Here is an 18,665-nt window from a genome sequence, read left to right as displayed (position 1 = left end):
TTGAGCAAAATCTGCAAGGGGTGGAATAGGAAACCATAGTAACAAAAGAACAGCCACAGGAAACTGAATGGAGAAAATTTTCCAAATTTCTATTTCAAAAGAAGTGAAAAGTCTCTTAGATCAGCAGAATATGGCATTTACACATCATTACACTCTTGAGAATTGTTGAGAGCATATCAAACTAGAGCTGACACCAGCAACTGAACTATTTCAAGGAGTTGCATACATTCAGGTTATTCCATAAATAGAGCATATATGTCTATAGTGTGTGGCGTAGGTGTCCACCCAATGCTGTTATGATGGCAGATGCTGTAGTGAGAGAGGTTATGTCTGTATGGTATGGCATCATTTTGCTTCGAGACAGTAAGAATTCATACAGGAGTAAGAGTGGCTACATTAAAAGTTTGTCTATTTTACTCTGACACACTAGATAGCTGTTTCTTAAGGCTGGCTAGAAGCACATGCCTCTTTTGCAACAGTAATTATGTAAGTTTTTTTACTGTTCTGCCTGCTTCCCTGGATTATGCTTTTGCAGTGTAATGAAACACTCTGGCAAGTTTTCAGCTGCTGTTAACTGGCTTGAGAATTGATCTGTTCCCTGTTAGGGAAGCAGGGGAAATAGCAGAGTCTGTACTAACCAGGGAAACATCATCATGAGTTTCAGACAAATTAATGGATTTCCTTCTTCCATGGTGGCTTTTCTCTTTACATCTGTTAAGATCTTGAGTAGAAAGTTGGGAAAATGAAGTGCAATGGCATTATTACTGTGTTTACTTGCAAATTATCAGCTTGTTCTCATGCAGCTGATAAAACCATTGTTTCTGTTTAAATGCGATACCATTTGTTGATAGTTCACTACAGGGTGGATATCTGCTCTTGGTGTTTCTTCAAACGCCATGCAGAAGATTCTTTCAGGGACAAGACTAATATGCTGTCTTCCTCTCACAAGATGAATGAACTGTTTTAGACTTAAACATCTATTTATTGTTGTACAATAGACTTGTGGGTTCCATGTTCAGAATTTAACTGTCAGGGAGATGCAGAGGAGAAGAAGAGAAAATCTGCATAAGAGCAGAGAAGTATTACTATAATATATTGCTAAAAGCTCTCAGAAGGTCCTGTAAAGTGTGCTTGTTTCTGCTGCTACAGTTACCTGCCTAGCTGAGCCCTTATTTTTAGACCAGACCTAGTCTCAGTAATTGAGAAAACACTCTATTTTGTAAAATAAACAAAAGGAAAAAGGTTAATACATTCGCCAATAGGCCTGTTTTCCCTGTCCCCCTCCACAGTGAGACTTGAGAGTAATGGGATTGCAGCAGTTTGTGGAGCTCAGGAGCACATCCTACACATCCGATGTGAACAAACCTTTGTTGCACAATGTCAGTGAACAAAAACCACTCTGAAAGCCTAACGTGCATGCCATGCTCTGAGAGAGGGGTTGAGCTGGGGAGGAAAAGGGGGCAGGCATGACAGACACTTGTGATATTTAACACTGATGGATGTATTCCTCACCCATAAAAAAAACAGTAAAGTACAAGAATCTATACATTTTCCAGGTCTTCAGGGATAGATAGCCAGGAGCTGTCAGACCCCGCTCCCCCTGAGACAATAAAGATTGCTGTATCACAACTGAAGTAGAAACAGCATAAGCAATTATCAAATAAGATGGGAGTGAAGCAGAGAGAACTTTGATTAAACCACAAAATGGAAGTAAAAACTGAGCAAGGAATTTTATTGCAGGAAGCTTGAGAGGATGGGAAAAATGTGAGGAAAAAGAAATTAATTAAATATTGCCCCAAAGGCAAACAAATAACTTAGTCTGATGGTAGTCCAGTCTTCTTCAAAAAGTAATTGATTTCCTCTGCAGTTGCTTCCCACTCTCAGCCTCTTGCTCTAAGAGAGGGTATTTATATTGTAGTATACTAGCAATATTTATATTGTATACTATGAACAGGCTGCTTCTGTAGGCTGTAGTGCTCCATTTTGTTGGTAATCATTTAGGTTGGAAAAGACCTTTTAAGATCATCAAGTCCAACTGTTAACCCAGGACTGCTAATTCCACCACTAAATCATGTCCCCAGGTGCCATCTCTACACATCTTTTAAATACCTCCAGGGATGGTGACTCAACCACTTCCCTGGGCAGCCTGTTCCAATGCTTAGTGACACTTCCAGTGAAGAAATTTTCTTAATATTCAACCTAAACTCCCCAGTACAACTTGAGGCTGTTTCTTCTCGTCCTATTGCTTATTACTTTGGAGAACATACTGACATCTGACATCTACCTGTCTACAACCTCCTTTCAGGTAGTTGTAGGGTTAAAATCCCTCCCAGAGCCTCCTTTTCTCCAGGCTAGATAACCCCAGTTCCCTTAGCTGCTTCTTATAAGAATTGTGCTCTAGACCCTCCCCCAGCTTTGTTGCCCTTCTTTGGACATCCTCCAGCACCTCGTCTGGACCTCCAGGTCTTTTTCTGGTCATGAGGAGCTCACAACTGAACACAATATTTGAGGCGTGGCCTCACCAGTGCTGAGTACAGGGGGTGATCACTGCCCTAGTCCTGCTGGCCACGCTGTTTCAGATACAAGCCAAGTTGCTGTTGGCCACCTGGGCACACTGCTGGCTCATATTCAGCTGGCTGTTGACCAGCACCCCCAGGTCCTTTTACACTGGGCAGCCTTCCAGCAACTCTTCTCCAAGCCCGTAGCGCTACGTTGGGTTGTAGTGACCCAAGTGCAGGCCCTGGTACGGAGCCTTGTTGAACCACGCACAGTTGGCCTCAGCTCATTGCTCCAGCCAGTCCAGATGCCTCTGCAGAGCCTCCTGCCCTCAAGCAGAGCAACACTCCTGCCCAATTCCCCTTTACTGGTTTCCCCAGCAAGCAGTGCTGGCTGTTGTGCCCTGCTTCTCCTCAACCTGGAACATCCAGCTCCAGCTTGGTCTTGCCTCTGTTCTGAGTGATCTCTTGCCCCAGTTCCTGGCAGTACTGCATCACCTCAGGAAAAGTGGAGAATTTTACCAAAAAGGTTATTTCCTGCGCAGAGCAATTCCTCTTTAAAATAAATACACTGAACCACTACTGTTAGGGGAGAAACTTAAAGCTGAGGTTGCCTGTTATGGAATTAGATGAGGGGAGATTCCTTGGGCACAGTGGGAAGATTATGCTGCAACCACAGTGGTGGTTTTGTTTGAATTGCAGTAAACCAAGATATGTTCTGACTTGTGAGGCAAAGAAGTCTTGGAGCATGTGAACTGGATGTCTTGTAAAGTTTAGGAAAATGAGAACTGTTTCAATGACTAATTTAGATACAGCCTGTGAGGCATAATTGCTTAATGTGGCACAACAGGAGTGTGCCCAGGGAACGGAACAGTCGATGCACAAATATGCATGTAAACCAGCACAGCTTAGCTTAGGAAAGGCATGGCCAATAAGTCTCACAACACAAGAATTAGGGAGCTTCCATAGAAGTCATCAGAAAAGAAGCTAAAATTTACAACCTCATCTGTTGATCCTGTGGAACTCATTGCCACAGAATGTTGGAATGAAAAAAAAAAAATAATTGGAGAAGTTAAACAGGAGCATGGGAAGTGAAGCCAAATACATACTGTAAGTTAGGAAGTTCCTAAGAAACCAATAACCAGAAGCTGGACAGGTGAACTGGGGAAGGCTTTTCCTATATTTGCTTTGTTTCTCATTGCACCCTTGAAAAACCACTACCACTCATTATAAGACGTGACTGTAAGAGCTGGACCAAATAGAGTGCTGGCTAGTTTTATTAAAGTGAGACTGTTTGCGTAGTTATCTGTACCTTGCAAAGGTTCTGCAAGGAAAGGACAACTTGAGGGAAAGGGCACATCTTCCTCTTAAGCTAAGGATTCCATTGCTACTGTGTGAGACTACTTTCATCATTTCAGTCCTCTGCATCTTTTGTGAGAGAAAAGGTCCAAACCAGAATGTACTGCTGGCTGCAGTCTGGATTGGTACCAACATAATGACTCTTTTATTAAGGTTTATTTTAATGCTTTGCTTGTTTTGTCTGCCTCAGAACTGAACTGACAGATTCCTAGGACTATCGAAAATGGTTTCAAGATTTTCCCAAAATTAAAATAGCTACCTGTGAGTCCATTACTGTATACGTATTAAGTTTTTTCTGCATTGATTAATACATGTATGAGTAACTAATTTTCTCTGTCACTTAAAACACAAAGTGACTTTGTATAGCTCTCTGCAATCAGCCTTATATTTGACCATCTCCAGTACGCTGTTGTGCAAACACTGTCTTCACATCTGACCTCCTTTTCAAAATAACTCAATGATACGTTGAGCAATACAATCCCCAGATGAAGGTGGTATTGTGCACAACTCTAACATTTAATGGAAATAATTTTATGCAGATGTAGTTAAGCTGAGCAGTATGACCACTATCCAGTTTAGCATGGAGTTTTGGCGCTTGCATAATTTTTTTGTAAGCTTAGGTAGCATGTTCTTGCATCCTACATGGGTCTGCAACAGTGAATTACCTTTCACAGATTGAGTCACGCAAAGTACTTTTAAACCTTTGATTTTCATTACAACCATAAACAGGAGGTGAGGGGATCTATACCCAAAACTCTGCTACGTAATTACTAATTATTTCAACACTCACTTGGGGAATAAGCTCACAACTTCATACATTCTTCCTGATTGCTTAGTGTATACTACCTATAGATTCCTGTTTCTGTTCTCAGGTTAATGTTTTATTAATTAACGACATAAGTCTTAACATGAAAGCAATGCCCCTTGAACCATCAACAAAGTGTAATGCAGTAACAATGTTCCAAGATTTTTCGAAATGCATGGCCTGAGTCATGCACTTGGATATACTTCCGTCACTATCACATCCTGTTGGTGTAATTGGCAATCAAACTTCAGTCTCATGAAATGTCCCAGGTTCTTCTGATAATCTAGTGACAAGCTTACTGTTAATGACTTGCCTTGTACCAGTGTTCTTCCTTTCCTGTACTAGCTTACACCATGACATTACAGTAGCTTGCTCAACTTGCAAATCTTCAGCAGCAATAGCGGGCAGAGGTCAACTCCAACTGAACTTAAAAGCCAGAAATTAAGACACAGCAGACCAAAAGTATGCTACAATGAGAAATGCTTGAGTGTGGGTGAGGTGGAAAAGATGGAAGGAAAACTTACATGGTAGCTCTGAGTAGCAACCCAAACAGACGATACTGGGCTATCGTAGGGCATTATGCAGATTTATAACTTGGTGCTTTTCTGTCAGCTGAGAAGCTGTGCAGGCATCTGTCTGGAAGCTTGTGCAGTTACAGCATAGACTATCATGGAATAAGAGAAGCATTTAGGTTGGAAAAGACCTTTAAGTTAAACTCCAACCGTTAACTGCAAGTCCACCACTAAGTCATGTCCCTAAGTACCACCTCTACACACCTTTTAAATATTTTTAGGGATGCTGACCCAACCACTTCCCTGGGCAGCCTGTTCCAATGCTTAGTAACACTTTCAGTGAAGAAATTTTCTTAATATACAACCTAAACCCCCCAGTACAACTTGAGGCTGTTTCTTCTCGTCCTGTTACTTGTTACTTTGGAGAACAGACTGACACCCACCTCCTTTCAGGTAGTTGTAGAGAGGGATAAGGTCCCCCTGAGCCTCCTTTTCTCCAGGCTAGATAACCCCAGTTCCCTCAGCCACTGCTCATAAGAATTGTGCTCTAGACCCTCTCCCAGCTTTGTTGCCCTGGGAGACAATGCTGTGTTGAAGGCTTTACTAAAGCCCAGGTAGACAACATCCACAGCCTTTCCCTCATCCACTAAGTGGGTCTTCTTGTCATAGGAGATCAGGCTAGTCAAGCAAGACCTGCCTTTCATAAACCTACATTGACTGGGTCTGATCATCTGTGCATGGTGGCACAGAGGGTGATATGCTCCATAACCTTCCCTGGCACTGAGGTCAGGCTGACAGGCCTGTAGTCCCCTGGATCCTCCTTCCAACCCTTGTTGTAGACGGGCATCGCGTTGGCTAGCCTCCAGTCAACTGGGAGCCCTGTGTTAGCCAGGACTGCTGGTATATGATTGAAAGTGGCTTGGTGAGCACTTCAGCCAGCCCCCTCAGTCCCCTTGGGTGGATCCCATCTGGCCCCGTAGACTTGTGTGTGCCTAAGAGGTGTAGCAGGTTGCTGACCATTTCCCCTTGGATTATGGGGGCTTCATTGTTCTCCCTGTCCTTGTCTTGCCTGTTATAGAAGTTACTCCTTCTCTCCCCAGGAAAAGTCTGGATCCAAAATAATGGATTTCTGTAAATGCCTTTTTATTCCATAAACTGAGTACAAAGATACTTTATTCACTTGAAATCAAAGGTAAATTAATTTGACTTCTAACGTCTTCCTGGAATCTGCTGTTTTGCTTACATAATAATTCCTATAAATTATTAGACCACCTAAATAATTAGGTATTTAAGAAGTGTTACTTACCATCCTGAGCAAAGATTGACAACTTTTACTGCAGAAAAATTGTTTTACAATTTGACTGCAACTGAAGCAAAGACAATCTTTTTTTATAGAGAATTCCTTTTGCTGTTACTAGTGCTAACCAGCTGAAAGAGTCCTGTTTTTGACAAATAAAGATACTATATTAAATTCTTGTAGTGTCATCCACTTCCCTTTCTGGAGAACACAGTTCAAATTACTAAATTTTCCAGAGCAGAAAAACATGGAATGGAAACACTTCTGCTTAAGATATTGTTTATTGGCAAAGAGGAAGCACACCTTAGATCTGCTAAGAGTTTACTGTGGTGAGCTTGTTACTATAACTGGAATTTTATGAGTCTCGTTATTAGTCCGGATCTATTTATTACAGAGAAAGAGAGAATAACAATGCGGTCAGAAGTGTTACCCACACACTCTGCCTAGAGTTGTACACAGCCATCCCCTGCTCCTCTGGGCCCTAAGGCTGATGGTCTCATCCTGGTGGGGGGTGGGTTATGAGAAGTCATCTGCGTCTCCAGTCCTTTGTTCTTTTTTTACTGGTCTGCAGCTCCACATGGCCTCTGAATTTACTAGATAATGGTGCCTTTTATGCATGTTAGATACTGTTCCTTTGCCTATCTCTTTGTTTGACTGCTAGACATCTGGTAGCAGTGGCCAGGTTCAGCCAAGAGCCCCCATCTGCAGACAGCCCCCAGGGGGTGAGGCAGGTCTGGGGTTCAGATGAGAACTGAAGTCAGCACATGACCCCAGCACCCAAGCTTAGGCACAGCCCTGCGATCAACAGGCAAGTCCATGGTGACAAGGGAGGTCTGAGTTTGAGCCGCAAAGTCAGGCCTGTTGGTCAAGGTAAAGGTCTGGATCAGCTTAACCTGGACTGAGGACAACGTCCAAGAACGTCCCCTTAGTGGGCTTTCCTGCGTGAAGATGGAGGGGGAGTCCCCTCTGTAGAGAGGCTCTCCCTCATGGCTGGGTGCCCGCACCATCCTCTGAGCTGGCCCTGAGCCCAGTACAGGCTATGTGCTCAAGGCCCTGACACCAAGAACTGCTGAAAATGGTAATAACTAACAGACTTTGACCCCGATAGCTTTTGAAATGCAAAGCAGGCACTTCAGCCATCAGCCTTTCCAGTATTTCACAACCCCTGGAAATGTAAGGGAGTTTCATATCTTCACGTCCCTATAACTGAAAACTACTGAGTGTGACAAAACACTTTTTGTAACATTTTTAAAGCTACAACAAAGAACATTTAAATGCCCCTGGAAATCACAGCGAAAGCTTGGGAGAGGCAGAAGGATCTATCTCACTACTTCTTTCTTTCATCCTCCAATTCCTCAAAGTGGGAGGAAAACACCTGTGTTCACAACATGCAGAATTTAACTGTATTTACATTATAAAGCTTTAATTACACAAATTAAGGTAGTGATATTTAAGAGGCAATTCTTATGTTACATTATATTTCCCTGCTTTTAGAGGGGAGTATTTCTGTAACATCTCTTAGCCTTCAAGAGAATAAATGCTGAGCTGCTGCTTGCCGGGTTTCATGAAGCTGTGGAGAGAATAATTTGCTACACAAATATCTCTGCATTAATTTTAGTCCCTAGGTGAAGAAAAATGAGATATTAGATCTTCAGACTACAGCTAGACAAGCTAAAAGGGTCTTGCAGCTTGAAGTGAAGCTGGGACTGGGGCTATTTAAAATAAGTGGGGAGGTTGGATAGGGCAAAGTTTGGTAACGTTTATTTTCCTAGCTTGATTTCCAGGACCAAATTTCACAAGAAAGCAACATGAGTATGTACTTCTACTCTGGGCTTGCTCTGCATCCTTTTTAGGCACATTCAGCATTGCAAGGAATGTGTGGACTCTGGGCTCGAGCAGTCCTCGCTGCTCCCAGGGGGCCAGAGCTCAAGCTTGGCAACTCAGGTTTTGAGCAAGCTAGAGACTGGCTGAGAATGCAACGCATGCAAAGGTAATTTGTTTAATTTCCCCCTCCACAAAGGTCAAGACTGATGTCTAAGGCTAGAAGCAGCCACTATATCAATGAGGATGATCCTTGTGTGAGTCAGAACATGGAGCTTCACTTGGAGGGTTAGGAATTTCAGTGATCTTTCAAAAAAATCAGTGGTTCTCCTCTGAAGATTTCAAAAGGAGTAGTAAGCAATTCCTAAGTGTAATAGGACTGTGTAGTGGGTTTGTATGGCAAGAGTTTTGTAGCAGAGGTCTACAGGTGTGGCTTCTGTGAGAGGATGCCAGAAGCTCCCCCCATGCCCAATGAAGCCAACGCCAGCCGGCTCCAGGATGGACCTGCCGCTGGGCAAGGCCAAGCCCATCAGCAATGGTGGTGGCACCTTGGAGATAGCAAATTTAGAGAAGGAAGGGGGGTGGGGGGGTGAATTTTGCACAAAAAAAAAACGCAGTGGAAGAGAGGAGTGAGCAGGTGTGCGAGCAGCAGCCCCGCAGAAACCCGGTGGGTGCAGGCAGGGCCGGAGGGGCTCCAGGCACCGGAGCAGAGGTTCCCCCCCAGCCCGCGGTGAAGCCGCGGCGCGGCCGGCTGTGCCCTCAGCCCATGGAGCCCACGGGGAGCAGGGACAGACATTGGGAGTGAGGCGTGAGGGTGAGCCCGGGAAGGGGTGGGGGGAAGGTCTTTTTCTGATTTGAATGGTAATGAATTAAACTAATTTTCCCCAAGCCTGTTTTGCCTGTGACAGTAATTGCTGAGTGACCCCCTTGTCCTTATCTTGACCCATGAGCCTTTTGTTATATTTTTGCCCCCCTGCCCAGCTGAGGAGGGCACTGACAAAGCAGCTTTGGTGGGCACCTGGTGCCCAGCCAGGGTCAAACCACCACAGACTGCTGATTGGAAAAACAGTTGTGGTAGAAATTGTCTGCCTGCTCTTGATGCCTATAATGAGATTTTAGAAAAAGATTCATAAAGAATGCATCTGCCAGGGTATAGCTGCCTGCTGGAAGCAGGTTTTGCTACCACTTAAGAGAGGAGGAAGGCTGAAGCCCTTATTACCCTGGTGAGAAGAAGTTTTCTTGCTTACAGCATTAATAAAGACTACTCAAGTAGCAGTAGAAACTGCTCAAATGTGGTAGTCTTGGGAATTTTGAAAGTATTCTCCAATGCTCAACAAAAAATTACTTGGGTGCTGCGTACTCTGCCTTCTTCAGGATTGACCCCAAAATTACCATCCTAGAAGTCCTTCATTTTGGGGCATAATCCTTTATAACAAGAGTTATTTTGAGAGTGTTTTCTTTCCACCTGGAATGAACCTGTACCCAGGAGCAGCTTTGGTCTTAACTCAGGGCATGACCTTACAATATAAAAGCTTTCATTGTCAATATTTAATTCAACATTTACTAAATGGCAGGTGGATGCTATACTGACTTCACTGGAAATAACTTGGCAAAGATTTAACTAGCTTTAATCTACATGGAAGGTAATGTTGGAAATAACCCTAATATAATGACAGCATTAAATGCATGGCTCATAAGTTTTTTTCCTAAATGATGACATACCAGACTTGCATGTGTAAATGAGAGAAAATGGTTAAAACATCACTAATGGCCACACAGCAAAAGGTAATTATTAACTGCTTTTTCTTGCAAAGAACTGGGAAATACCCTGCTGCAGCTGATTCAAGGCACTGTTTTGTAAGAATCAGTAAAACGTATTTTTAAACACTTAATATTCTTGTTCCTCCTTCCTCCCCACCCCAATCTGTTAGATCTGTTTATACTAACATCTACATATTGGGAACTTTGAGGGTTTTAAGATGATAAGACTACTTAATAATGATGGTCAGCGTCCTGGCTTTTCTCTCAAAACTATGTTTTTAGCAGTTTGGGAATACAATACATTTCCATCAAGACATGCAGCCATGAAAGACACCAAATTCCAGTTTTGAGGGTTTGACTAAGTGAGAAGCTAGATGTTCTCACTTTCACTAGTGAAGTACTTATGTACATAACTAATTTTCCTATGGAATTGGGTTTAAAACTAAACTGTATACTGCTGCTTTGCCAGATCAGGGCATTTTTATATAACCAAAACCTAAGCATTAATTTGGCTTAGCAATTTGAGACTACATTTCCAAAGGGGCCTATCTGCGTAGAAACCAACTACATCTTTACATGTGAATAAGCATTCACACATATAGTTAGAGACACTGTATGCTCTCTGGTTGCCACATTTACGCCAGCATTTCTGTTTCCAACCTCCTAATTATTCTTGAACCTGAAATTAAAATTTCACAGACTGCTGCCTGAATATTAGCCTTGCTTGTAAAGATTCTCTCTATTTTTTCTGTTCTGTTTATAATTTCCACCAAGAGTATCTTTGCTACTTTCTGCTGTGGTGTCTAACAAAGTAATTCTTGGTTTGTTTGTCCTACTGCTTGGTCATGACTGCGTAAGTTGCCCTTGAGATGGTTTCTTTGTATTCTTGCTCAGGTTGATACAGGACAAATGTATAACCTTGAATCTAAAACTTGGGAAAACTTGGAACAAAGAGGTAGCTTTATTTAGTCTGAAAAGATTAGTTCCAGCGTGGAATGGGCTGCTCTTCAATAATCATTAATTCCTGCTTTTTGAACAGGCACGTCTTCCCAAAGCCTACATAACCACATGTAACATGTTCTATAATGTAGCAGTGCCAGCTTCATAGCCTTGTCTTATTTCCCTGTCCTTATGGTAATTGTGGGTCATGCTGAGTAACAAGTCCTTTACACAAATGACAGATGCTACTAAGTAGTAGGGCATCTTGGTTTCAGATGTCACTTTGCATTAATTTAGAATTTGTGAACATTTCTGTTAAAATGTTGATGATCTAAAATGTAAATTAAAATATATATAGGTCTGGAAGGCATCACCTGTCACTTGTATCTGAGATACAAGATCTGTTTGAAACTCACCTCTCTGCCCACTCTCACACCAGAGATTAAGAGAATCTCCTATTGTCTTATAACTACTGTGTTACAGAGAGCTAAAGTACAAGACTTTATTATTTTAATGTTAATTATCAAATATTGGGTGCCAAGTCTAAAGACACTTTTAGATAAAATATGCTAGGGGATATTAGGGAGAATTTCCTGTCTCTCAAAAGTGGTGTTTTCATTGATTAGCTTCTTGTAACCCAAGAAGGATGCCTATATTTAGCTGAAGTAAATTTGATGGTAATATCTTTTGAGAACTTCACTGAAATTTATGGAACAGGGTCAAAAGTGATCCATAGGAGCTGCCAGAACAATCATAACCTGAAATACAAACCAAGCATCGCTTGTTCAGTAATGCCACCTTCCCTAAAAGAACACAGTTACTTCAAATCCTAGACAGAATTTACAGTTTCAGCAAACTTACATCTGTACAACTGCCTCTCTACCTAACACATCTTGGATAGCTTATTGTCTGCAAGCTTACAGAAAATCCAACTAAATTTGCTACCAAGGTCCTTGAGGAAACAATGATAACCCTAATTTAACATAAGTTGGATTTTCAAAGAAATCAATACACCAGCGGAGAAAAGCCAAAGCAGGGCATACTTCTTCACATCAAAGAGTGTTCTTACCTCTGCTTAGCTCTGGGGTGTAAGGAACTGATAGCAAAAGCAAAGTCAGAACTGCCACACCCTTGTCCTGACCAGTGTTTTGTTTAGTATTTAAACCAACACTGATATGGAGTTCCTCTCTATGGCACAAAGCCAGAAGAGTAGACAAGGTAAATCTTTTTATGAAATACCGTGGGGTTTGTTACTGTACAGTATGTCTTGCCCCAGTCTTTCAAAATCTTGTGAAGAGGTGACTCCCAACAAGTAGCACACACTGTCTCACGTGCACAAGTACTGGCCCAACACATCACTGTTAAAAGCCTTTTGCAGTACATGGAATGCTGTGGGTGTTCCTCCACCTGGTCACTTGTAATCCTGTAAGAGTATATGAATGCGAGTCCTAGCCTTAGGCACTTGCATTTCAAATGTCTGATGGTTTGAATGTGGGAAGCAAAGCTTTTTCACATTGTGTGGTGACTGAAACAAAGACCTATTGTATGGTATTGCAGCCATACAAGGCAGTTTGTTCTCAGTTGGGTAGGAAAGAATTATTGCATGAATTCCGGCTAAAGCATCATACTATGCTTTGGTTTAACTGTTAATCATTTATTACTTCTGAAAAGGTATAAAAGAGTTAAAGCTGGCTTTAAATTTAATTCAGCAATTTAACTGTCCCTTTCAGAGAAGTGGGCTGCTGTAGCAACCCTGACAAGGGCTGCTTCTGAACTGCTTTGAACTTGAGAAACCGCTGGAAGTGAAGAATACTTTGGATAAGTGGTGAGTAGCGCCTGGAAATTGGACTTGATACTTTGGAGCTACTTCTCAAATTTGGCAATGTTCTCAAGGGTTTGATTCAGGGAGGGAGGAACATTTATCTTGGTATAAACCAATTTTGTGAAAATTGTAAGCAAATAATTTCCCGTGATCCTCTCCTGGTTATTAGATTTCTATGGAAAATAACTTTATTTTTTCCCCTAGTTTATATTTTTAAAACCCACACAAAGCATTTAATTTTGAAATAGAAATTCAGTCTTTCCCCTTCTCAGTATAAGAGATCAGATTGTGACTTGTATGGAATACTGAAATCCAGGTACAATAATTCATCACCTTGTAAACACACTTTAGGACTGATGCCACAGATAGAGGAAAAAAGCGACATATTTTTTTTAATGTTATGTCAACTGATTATTTAAAAGAACAGGTGTTTCTGGAAGTTGGGGGGTCTACAGTATTTGAGAATTTAAGAATCAGAATACATAATTTGAGAACTCTTACTAAATAGTTCAGCACCATAGAAATGCTCTGTGCCCCATTAAAGTCATGCCACACCTAACTCCGGCAATGGTATTTTAATATTGGGACTGTTTGACTTTTTGCATAAGCAGTATAAGAAACATTGACTAGTACAGTATTATTTGCACCAGAATACATCTAGCTTAACAGAACTACTTGAGAAGAAAGTAATCCCTTCAGTTTCTAATGGGGTTCCAGAACACCTATTTTAACCAGATAGTTATGTCACTTAATCAAGATCTAATACATAAAGTGTTCCTGATTTGGGCAACACAGAAACTTGAAATGTATTCTTCACACTGCATACTCTCATTAATCAATCTTTTCATTAATCAATGGTGGATTTATTTTGTGTGGGTATATATGTGTGATTTACAGTACCAGGGAGAGGAGCACATTTATTGAAATAGACGCGATAGACTAATGACAGAAGCATCTAGCTTCAAGCAGAGAGGTCTTCAGCTTGTCTGTTACATTGCAAGGACAGCTCCTGTTTTGAAAGGTACAAGTGTTCACCCATGGAGAATTTCAGCTGTAGGTGAGTGGAAAAAAGGTAGCAGCACACAAGCTACAGGACAGAAGTAAGATTCAGAACTTTTCTCCTCTGTCCTCTTTTATTACAATTCTAGTACTGAATCAGGAAAAACAAACAAACAAACAAAAAAACCCCCCAAAAACCCCACAAAACAAACAAACAAAAAAACCCCCAACCAATAAAGGTCTTCTGAAGCACCTACCGATTTCCAGTACAATTAGATATCAGTTTACCATGGCCAAATAGGACTTGCTGAGTCTGTCTCAGTTATTTTTATACCACCATGTTTTCCAAAGCTTTATGATTCACCATACTGCAGTGTCGTCTCTCTTTTGTCTTTCTCCCATTTAAAAGATACCAAACTATTCTGTGCTACACCTGAAAGAGGTTTACTCTGAGGAGTGCAAAGCAGTCCCTTTCCATTCCTGAGAGGCTGTGCTGGTTTATAATTACAAGTGAATTTTGTCACTGGAGGCTTCTCTTCACACATTTTCCTGTCCATTTGACACAGACATAATCTTTCTACAGAGGTAATATATTTTGCATTCGGGAGACAGACATGGAAGCTGCATATGCCCATCATGAGGAATTTTTGTCAGCATAACCTTTTATATTGCTGATAAACTGCCTGAAGCCTGCTTGTGTTGTGCCTTAGGTGGAGTGACCAGTGACTTGGTGTAAGTCCAGGCACATCTGAACAAGATGGCAAATGGGCCTTCACTGGCTACTGGCCCAAACAGTGCTTTATGGTCAGACTGGACAACAACAATAATTGATCTATTCCAGGTCTTATACACTTCTTATTTTGGTTTTTGGGGTTGCTTTTTTTGTTTTGGTTTGGTTTTTTTTAGTAACTGTGGCTTATAACTTAGCTTTTCTGAGGTGGTCAACTCCTTCATGATTTTGTCATCTAACATAACAAATATGGCCATTTAAAATTTGAGTTCATCTGAAACAACTCCCTTTGCATATTTGCTTCTTGTGAACACAACAGCTTTCCAATGTCTTTTGTTTTTCCTGACTTGCCGTCAGTTAATGAATGCTGAATGTTCTGTAGAAGTTCAGAACCAAACCTAGATTACCTAGATTACAGTAGATTTATCCACACCTCCCTCAAGTCAGTTTGCTGTGCCAGCCATAATGCTCCTGCTCCGCAAACTGCTGAGCCATCCTTGCCAAGGCTAACAATTTGTAGGACTCGGATTGCATGTCCTACTAATGAAGTCAACCCATTCATTGCTGAATAAACTGCTGGATAAGTAGGTAAGCAAACTGTAGCTCTGATCATAATGCTGAAACAGATGGTGCCCCCTGGCCTGGCGTAAATCAGCCATTCCTGACTCATGGGTCACCTCCTGACTAACTGTGGAAGCTAGGAAGCAGAAAGATCTAATCTTCCGTAATAAAGAATGAATCATGAATGAATATTTTTGGATCCACAATTTAAACAACTTACCTGGTACTAGCAATATGAACTTCAGGGGGAAGGAATACACTTTTCCACCCCATCTTTTAAAACCTTTCAATGAACGGCTAGCAGCAGCAGTAGTGCACATTTCAGACTTTCATTCCCCTAAGTGGAACTTCACTTCTTCAGATTTTGTTAAACACTGCAATTTGAAGACCGGGTTCCTGCTTGCTGTAATCATGTCTCTCTTCCGTGCACACAAGTCAGTAAGACTACAAAAGTAATACTGACAAATCCATGCAGGATTTCAGTGATTTCTACTCCCTCCTCAGCCCAGATTTCTTTTTTTTTTTTTTGCATCACATTGAATGTCTGTCCTGGATATCATAACATGCCTTCTTCCACAGTCAAGTGGATATGTTCAAAAACAAGTGGAACAGGAGGGACAGTTCAGTCTGAACAATTCTGCAGATGGTGCACTGCTAGTAATTAAACCTTCCAGACACAGGAGACATATCTTAAGAGCATTTTAAAGATGGCTCAAAGAACAAGACAAAGAATCAGACATATAAAAAACAATGCCGTGAGGGAAGGTAGATACAAGTTATCCTTGCCTAGTGGCTTAGCTGTGAGGCTGCGTTATGTCTCTTTAGATGCTTGGCAGACTGTTCTTGACTGAGCCTGTGCTGTCTGTTCAAGTGCTACGCCCCATACATTATTTGTCTTGTAAGCTCTTAAATTCCAGTTTGATCACACTTTGTTTGTGCTTTATTGGAACCTTCGTTAATTTAATTATCCACATTATCTATATATGAGATACAGTATAGCATGTGGGAGCTGCAGTGAGCCAGTCTGATGTTATTTTTTGCTATGCTTGTTAAATGTGATATGAGACATGTGAACTGTTTGATGAGACTGAGCATCTCTCCTAGAAAGTGAAATACATTTGCCTTGAAAGCTCTTTTAGAAGAGTAATTTAGCAGGGATTGACAAAGGCCCTTTGCAGCAGAGTAAAAGGAGTTGTTTGCAGGTTTTTAGTATTGAGTGCACTGGGAGGTAAAGAGGGATGAAGGTAATTTTTCTGGCTTCAGCACTTACAGTATGCTGTCATGTCTCTAGCTTCTCTAACTTAAAAGCTCAGCCTGATGTCTTGGAACCATTTGATATAATGTCCCCAGTACTGCCAATGGCAGTACTTCTATCAGACAGGATTTCTTCTTAGAAAATGTATTGTTTGTGTGATGGCCTCAACACAATTTCCACTCCAATGTGCTGTTTCACTAAATTGACTGTTACTCCCCATGTATTATATAGCTCGCTATCTTGTAGACTCTTGTCTACAAGACAACTTGCATCCAAGATTGGATCTACTGATACCATAATGACCAAGTAAGCAAAGATCTTGAAATGTGCTGTCATCTGAAGATGTTGAGATAGAAGAACTTGGTAACCCATATTCCAAATGAACTGAACAGACTGATGGACTGCCCAAGACTATACAAAGAAGCACAGTGTAAATAACAGATAATCCATCCTCTTTGGAACTCCAGAAATCAGTTTAGTTTCTTAATAAATGATGATTAAAATGTCCTTTAACATTATTAAAGCATGTAAGGGGATGTTCAGGCAAGAATTTTCTATACAGAGCAGTAAATAAATGGACCTCTCCTTTGCAAATGCATTCAGGCAATGCCCCAGCTACTATAAGGTCTAATAATCATTAGAATCACACCACCAATTAATCCAGATGTCCTGGCTGCAACCCAGCGATAGTAAAGTAGTTCCACCTGACTATCTAAACTCCTTTTGTAGTTGCAATGGGTCTGATGCTCCTATTCTAATAGAGACAGCACATTCACTGAAGGGCCTGATACTGCAGCTTTTTCCCCTTCACGCTTTAGTTGGGCTAGGAACTACTGCATGCTGCCCTCTGAGTAGACTACTTAAACACAGTTAGCATGTACGTTTCGATTGCTGCTAATTTGGTGCTGCTAATGCCTTCCTGAATGAGGATCTGACTTTTGAAGGGAGTAGCTAGACTTCTTATAGGCTTTGTCAAGTCCTTCCTGGGTCAGATTTATGATTTTATTAAAAAAAGAAAATCTGCATCAGCTGAACAGTACCACAACTTTCCCTCTTTTCTTCCTCAGCTATCACCTAACGAGGTAACGGAATGGAGAGCAAACAGCAAAGCAATGGTGAGATGAAAGAAAATAAGGTGGTGAAGAAAAAAGTGGTGAGTGAATTCCCCAAACCTTCTGTCAACACATTTGTTTGCTATTTGGGGACTGGAGGCAGAAAATAACTTTTTGGAACCTATCTGAATACTTGCAGGTGCAGGCTCAGTGTCTTGAACGCAGGAATGCTGCTGTTTCCTTTCTGCCTTTGGTACCTGCACTGCACCTGGTACCACAGGACTCTCATTTTCTCCTGTGTTTCTCTTTAACATGTATGTCTACTTTTAAACTAGCCAAAAAAGGGTTTAGGCAAATCATACTGGGATTACCTGACTTTAGGATTTGACTAAAGCCTCCCTTTTATGGGAGGGACTCTGTCATTTGAGAGCAGTGGTAACATTTTGAAGGAGAGTTTCTGTGCCTTCAAAAGGAAATTTTTGGAGGATCTATTCTGTGGAGAAAAGCTTTGATTTTGTCTCTGATACCTTTCTTATACAAGAACCCACAAAGCTGTGTATTCTTCCCCTTTTTGCCCTTCTGCTCTGACATGCGCAAGAAGAGCAAAATTATGCTTCTTTCCATAGGAATATGGAGACTTGAGCAAATGGAGGCTTCTGGGATGAAAATTTGAGGGGTATAGAGAGTAGCGTGTGTTTAGTTTCTGTAACTTCCTAACAGCAGCTGTAAAAGGTCAAAAAATGGGAGTGTGTTAAGGTGAGAAACTATGTATGCATTAATCACATGCAGACATATTATTTGTATTTGAGTACTAACAGAACTACTTGCACTGCACAATTTTAAATGAAACCAAATAAAATACAGGTGTGTGATTCATCTCAAATACACTCCATGCATTTTAGAGGCTTGATTCTCCTGACTTGACCCTTTTACTGCTTATGATCATTCAAAGACATTACAAATTATGTCTGGATCACCTATCTACGATGACATTTCTCAAAAAGTACAATAATTTTACATGTTAATGAGTAGCATCTGGCTTTCTACTCAAATACTGCTCAGCTTGATCTGAGTCAACGACATATTGAAGTTGCTGCATCATAAACTGCTTTCAAACCTGCAGTGCTTTACGGCATTACTTATTGTGGCTTTGAGAGCTCTAAGCTAGCTGTGAGGTCCGTAGCCTGTCAGAAGTGGCAACAGCACAGATTTACACCAATATTAACCGCAGCCAGCTGGGAATAGTTCCTTATGCAC

General features: G+C 41.3%; 1 protein-coding gene across 1 annotated transcript in view; it reads left to right on the top strand.

Moving 5' to 3' along the window:
* Positions 1-12,733: 12,733 nt before the first annotated feature.
* Positions 12,734-18,665, top strand: part of SLC2A9 (solute carrier family 2 member 9) — a 105,547-nt gene continuing 99,615 nt past the window's right edge. The window contains exons 1-2 of the mRNA XM_027794767.2: positions 12,734-12,814; positions 17,424-17,509. Coding sequence (XP_027650568.1) covers positions 17,447-17,509 — 63 coding nt within the window. The 5' untranslated portion in view covers positions 12,734-12,814; positions 17,424-17,446. The remainder of the gene's footprint in view (positions 12,815-17,423; positions 17,510-18,665) is intronic.

This window comes from Falco peregrinus, chromosome 2 (assembly GCF_023634155.1).
Source record: "Falco peregrinus isolate bFalPer1 chromosome 2, bFalPer1.pri, whole genome shotgun sequence".
Lineage (NCBI taxonomy): Eukaryota > Metazoa > Chordata > Aves > Falconiformes > Falconidae > Falco > Falco peregrinus.
The sequence above is the reverse complement of the archived record's forward strand: the minus strand, read 5'-3'. Positions and strand labels throughout refer to the sequence as shown.